The 6,000-nt window shown below is 44.1% G+C and overlaps 1 protein-coding gene across 4 annotated transcripts in view; it reads left to right on the top strand.

Moving 5' to 3' along the window:
* Window positions 1–922: 922 nt before the first annotated feature.
* Window positions 923–6,000, top strand: part of TMEM241 (transmembrane protein 241) — a 134,013-nt gene continuing 128,935 nt past the window's right edge. For all 4 annotated transcript variants that reach the window (XR_008422240.1, XR_008422241.1, XM_019465553.2 and 1 more), the window contains exon 1: window positions 923–1,076. Coding sequence is in view for 2 of the 4 variants with exons in the window: in XM_019465553.2 (XP_019321098.1) it covers window positions 1,005–1,076 (72 nt within the window). In the remaining 2 variants the exon portion in view is untranslated. The remainder of the gene's footprint in view (window positions 1,077–6,000) is intronic.

Below are 6,000 nucleotides of genomic sequence, written 5' to 3'. Positions count from 1 at the left end.
GGGGAGGGACAGAGGAAGAGAAAGACACAGAACCTGAAGCAGGCTCCAGGCTCCCAGCTGCCAGCACAGAGCCCCACGCGGGGTGGAACCCATCAACCGCGAGTTCATGACCTGAGCCCAAGTCGGAGGCTCAAGCGACTGAGGCACCCAAACGCCCCAGGGAATACAAATTTTAAAAAGTGAAGGTTTCCTGGTGTACAGGGTATTTCTAAATATCTGTGTGTGTGCATGTGGGGAACACTTGTACCTCTAGCTCCTGACAAAGTCCATCAACATGTTTCATGTATGTTTACTACTATTTGCCAGAAACCTAACTAGGTAAATTTTCTAACCTATATACTAGGAATAGGGGCTGTGCTTGAAACTCCACTTTCAGGAGGATTTATTTTATGTAAATTTCAACACAATGGAATGACTTCTCTTAAAAAAAGAGAAAGAAAAAAAAAAAAACAACAAAAAACAACTACATTCATTCCAGCTCCTCAGGCTTCCTTCTTTTAAAATAACACTTATCATTAACTTTTTGGTGTCGTTTGCAAAAGTAATACAGACCCGGTGTAGAAAACAGGGTAAATTCATTAAAGCATATAAACAATGTTCGTCCCATCGTTTAGATGACAGCTATGAACATTTTTCTTTAAACGGTAATGCAATGTTGTGAACTGTTTTGTAAACTGCTTTTTTCCCCTCGTCTGCCATTTTCGACTTTTTTTTACAGGGACTAGTGTCCCTTTCCCCACAGGCGGTGGGGTCGATCTCAGCCCCGGCCCGGCGATCTTTCTCTCCCTACCTCCCAAGACAGCAGAGAGCGACCTCGCCCACAAGGCGGCAGCCGGGCCCGCGGCGGCCGGGTCCCTTTAAGAGGCAGGCGCCAGAGGCGGTCCCCGCGCGGATTGGCCGAGCTTGGAGCCACGTGGCTGTCCTGGCAGCTGCGGCTGTGGCCTTGCTCCGGAGGCTGCCGCGGAGCTCCAGCGGGGTTCCCGGATAGGGGCGCGGGTTGCCCGATGTGCGTGAGGAGGTGCCTGGTGGGCCTTACCTTTTGTACCTGCTACCTGGCGTCTTACCTCACGAACAAGGTGAGGGGGGCGGGCGCGGGGTGGCGATGATTGCACGTGGGAGATCGGAGCCCCCACATCGTACGTGGAACAGATGCAGCCTCCAGCTTTTTACCTGATTTTTCCTGATGGTAGTGGAGAGGAAGCCGACTCTGTGGAATGCTCATTTAGAAATAGGATTTGCTGGACTGCACTGGCCCTGTTTCCGGTCCTGTAAAGCATCCTTTACATTTCCTGGGACAACGAATTTTCTAAAATTAAATTTATTTATTTATTTTAATGTTTATTTATTTTTGAGAAAGAAAGAGAGCGTAAGTAGGGGTCACCAAATTTTTTGACTGGTGAATTCCCAGAAACTTAATTTTGGGTTGTGCATACTACTTTTCAGGGAAAAAAAGCAATTGGCTCTTGTTCTTTCGCGGCAGGAAGAGTAGAAGAAATCTGACATATCCTGCCTTTTTTTCTGAAACACGCCCCTGCCCTAGAAACCCACATGGTTCCAGAAGTTTTTATTTTTAATTTTAATTTTTTTTTTATTTTTAAAGTTTTATTTATTTAATAATCTCTACACCCAACATGGGACTCAACTCATTACCCTGAGCTCAAGTCAAAGTTTTTCCAACTGAGCCAGATAGCCACCCCCCTCCCCCCAGCCAAGCTTTTAAACAGAAGAGATCAATCCATTTCCATATCCATCTTTCCCTCACACCACTGATAGCCAATCTTTTTTTAATGTTTATTTATTATTGAGAGAGAGAGAGAGACAGCAAGAGCAGAGGAGGGACAGAGAGGGAGGGAGACAGAATCTGAAGCAGGCTCTAGGCTCTGAGCCATCAGCACAGACAGAGCCCAATGTGGAGCTGGAACTATGAACCCTGAGATCATGACCTGAGCCAAAGTCAGAGGCTTAACTGACTGAGCCACCCAGGTGCCCTTGGCAGTCTTTTTTTTTAACATTTATTTATTTTTGAGACAGAGACAGAACATGAACAGGGGAGGAGCAGAGAGAGAGGGAGACACGGAATCTGAAACAGGCTCCAGGCTCTGAGCTGTCAGCACAGAGCCCGACGCGGGGCTTGAACCCACGCACCGTGAGAACATGACCTGAGCCGATGTCGGACGCTTAACCGACCGAGCCACCCAGACGCCCTGGCAGTCCTTTTAAAAATATGTCTCCATCCCATACATTTCCACTATGTTCAAGAGTTTTTTGTGGAATTATTTTTGAAAATAAAATATTTATAAAGTTAATTTTCTTTAAAGTAATGTCATGAAACTCTTTTTTATGAAAATGCAGAAAAGCAGTGGTGCCATGTTTTTATTTTGTTAGGAGGGAGAAGCTGGCCTTGGATTAGGACCATACAGGGAAATGTTAGACTTTTGAGGGCTAGGGTGGGGCATCCCCTCTTGTCATAGAGGTTGGCTGGACACCAAGACAAAGTGGGGGATACCAGGCCCAGGACCACCTTCCCCCATTGTAGGGTCTCCCCTGCCCATCCCCCTCAAAACCCAAACCCCTCTTGCTCTCTGGAAAAGGACTGTTAACCAATAGCATTTCCTTATACCTTCTCTCTTAACGTGAGGACTGTCTTCAGAATACTCAGATGATGCACCAGAACCCTGTCAGAATCCTTCCTCCCATCCAGTTGATTTTTAGTTTCGGTGATGTGCCTTTGAAGATCCATTAATACTGCCTTCCTGGGAGACAGTGATGGGTTTTTATCCTGGCTCCACTTAGCTTGGTCTTTGGGACTTAAATTTCTCTAAAGCTAAGTTTTTTAACTTTAAGATAGGATTAACAAGTCCTTTTCAAAAAGTCGTTCTGAGGATTAATCAAAATGATTAATTGAGTTACTGAGTTGACTGGCCAAGTGCCCAATATCATGGTAAATAAGGTAAGTGGTAATTACTCTAGAAGGAAGGAAAGACAATCTTTTGCATATGGGGTGACCCAGTAATTAGCTTTTAACAGATTTGTTTCTTCCTCACAGGAAGCTAAACTAAAAGATTTATTTTAGCACCTTTTCTAGAATATGTGAATTTGTGAAATCCTGGCCTTTTCATTCAACTATTCGAATTTGTTTAGTTAACCTGATGAACATATTGATAATATTTCACTTAAAAACAAAATGACCTTCCTTTTATTTCTATATAATCATCAGCCGGAGAAGAGTGACAAGTCTTTCATGAAAACCCATGAGCCAGGCGGGCATTGGTTAAAAAACAGAGTATCTAAGCAAAACAATCCAGCAGGCAGATAACACTTAGTTCACAGAAATTTATACCCCCTCTGGATGCACATTGGCATCTGTGGCATTATTGTTATATTTATTAGGGTCCCTCACCATTTTATAGTCAATGCTATAAAGATGGATTACCTTCCATGTGCATCATGCTTCAAGGTGCTAGAAAAAAAGAAGCCAAACTGTCCTGTCTCTAGGAATATCTAATCCGAGTAATAAAAATTGTAGATTTCCAAGGACCCTCAGAACTTAAACAACAAATCCTTTTCCATTTTCCGTGATGGTTTGGAGTGCTTTGGTTTAGGGCTCTTGGGAGTGTTGGAGAAGATCAAAAGCAGAAGAGTAACAGCAGAAGGCAGAGGGAACGGGAGGGGAGGAGACTGTACAAAGGGGAAAGAAATGGAGTCAAGAGTAGCAGCAGGCAGATGTGAGGCCCAGGCAGGGGTGGGAGAGGTAGTCCTTCATAATGGGACTATGGTAGGGACTTTGTAACTCTTAGATGATGCCATTGTTTCAAATAGGACAGTCGTGCTTCTTTCTGGCAGCCATAACAGGTTGGCTTGGACCAAATAGGGGCCAAGTGAGAAGGGAACTGTGCAGCGAGCCCCCCAGCATATAATCTCTGCGAAATGATTTTTCTTTTGAATTAGTGAACATTATTTTGTGTTTAGAGATAGGATCCACTCTTCCAGTTTTTAGAAGACTCTTTGCTATTTTTTTAATGTTTATTTACTTTTGAGAGAGAGAGAGGGGGGCGGAGAGAGGGAGAGAGAGAGGGAGAAAGCAACCAGGGGAGGGGCAGAGAGAGAGGGAGGCAGAAGATCCAAAGCAGGCTCTGCGCTGACAGCAGAGAGCCCGATGCAGGGCTTGAACCCACAAACCATGAGATCATGACCTGAGACAAAGTCAGATGCTTAACCAACTGAACCACCCAGGCGCCCCATGCTAGTTTTTTAATTTTCCTATTTCTCAGGGTAGTTTTCTCCTCTAACTATTTCCCTCTGTATTTGCAGAAAAGAAAATTCATTGAAAAAACTCTTGTCTATTTTAGGCCCAGCCCTTCTAGTGTTAAAAGAAAGGTTGATTTTAGTTTGAACAGCAAGTGTTTTGGCTCTCCTGACCTCATGTCTGAGGTGTTCCTCCAGCCTGTGGGAGGTCCTGGCAGTAACCAGGCTTAGGGCCCAGGCAGCCACCAGCCCTTCTTCCCCTCAGAGCTATTAAGCTTTCAGCCTGGGGACAACGTCCACATCTGTTTTCCTTTCAAAGACTCCCAAATTGCTCCTTCTTTTTCCATGAGAAGTGCTCACTGCTGTTCCACTGAATAGCCTTTTGCTCTGAGCAACACTTTTCAGTGGCCTGAGGAACTGCTAAAGAATGAATATTAGGACTTAGATTGCATTTGTCAGAGATTTCGCTTTTCACTGTTGTCACTCTTCTTTAGCAAGGTCAGGTAAGAGCTTCAGCATTTTGTCTCCCCCCAGGATGTAGGACAAAGCCCAGCATACACTAAACTAAATAAGTATTTGCTGTCTTCAAGAGGGTTGTTTAGGATGATAGAGCACATGGCCCAGATGCTCACTTGTTCATCCTTTCCCTGTTTTAGAATGAAAATATCAGGGAAAAGTGGGAAGGAGCCTATTGACCTATGTGAATAAACAGACTTCAGAGAAGAAGAAGGTCCATTTTTTTTTAAGTTTTTTTTTTTTTAATGTCTTATTATTTATTTTTGAGAGAGAGAGAGAGAGAGAGAGAGAGAGAGAGACAGAGTGTGAGCGGGGGAGGGGCACAGAGAGAGGGAGACACAGAATCCAAAGCATCACCAGGCTCTGAACCATCAGCACAGAGCCCGACGTGGGGCACCCAACAAGGGGCTTGAACTCACAAGCTGTGAGATCGTGACTGGAGCCAAAGTCCCAGACACCCAACCGACTGACCCACCCAGGGGCCCTGAGGGTCCATTTCAAGTAAATACAGAGCACAGGCAGTTAGCTGTAATCGTGACATTTAGGAGCTCACACTAGGAGGCCTATGTATAGGTTAATCCATGGGAAAAAATAGGTATGTAAATTTGCCTAACACCAGGCCACTCTATTTTTACATCATGTGAAGAATCAGTAGAGTCCTTGCCTAGAGCCTTTAATGGTTTTTAAACTTTACAAAAAGTCTTAGTGCTCAATGGTAGGAAAAATAGGAAAAGATATCCAGAAAGACAAAACACAGTCCCGTTTCATAAAGTGTTATAAAAGACATAATAGAAAAACAAGTTGTTGACCTTAGCCAAGTTGGTTTAAAAAAAAAAAAAATCCTTAAAATGCTAAAGCACAGGGAAAGGTATGATGCCTAAGCAGTATTAGTTTAAAAACAAAAAACAAAAAAAGTACCTTTAGAATGCAAAAGCCAAATGCCCCCAAATGGAAGGAAAACAAAGGAAATAAACACTAGGATGCAGTTCTTGCTTGAAGAGAATCAAAGAAGGGGGTTGGATTTTGAGGTAAATTGGACAGTAGATAAAGGGGGTACCCTGAGAAAAGAGAGTGCGTCCAGGGGTTTGTCTAGTTTTCTTGAATTACTGCAGTTCCAACGTGACTTCCCCTGAGGCCTGGGAAGATACTGAGTTGTTGGACATCCACAGCACCAGACCCAGCTGCTGTGCGGCCCAATTTGCTGACGATACCAGTTCTATTTCCCCACCAAGAGGTGGT

This window comes from Panthera pardus, unplaced genomic scaffold, assembly GCF_024362965.1.
Source record: "Panthera pardus isolate Hobbes unplaced genomic scaffold, ASM2436296v1 HiC_scaffold_15, whole genome shotgun sequence".
Lineage (NCBI taxonomy): Eukaryota > Metazoa > Chordata > Mammalia > Carnivora > Felidae > Panthera > Panthera pardus.
The sequence above is the reverse complement of the archived record's forward strand: the minus strand, read 5'-3'. Positions and strand labels throughout refer to the sequence as shown.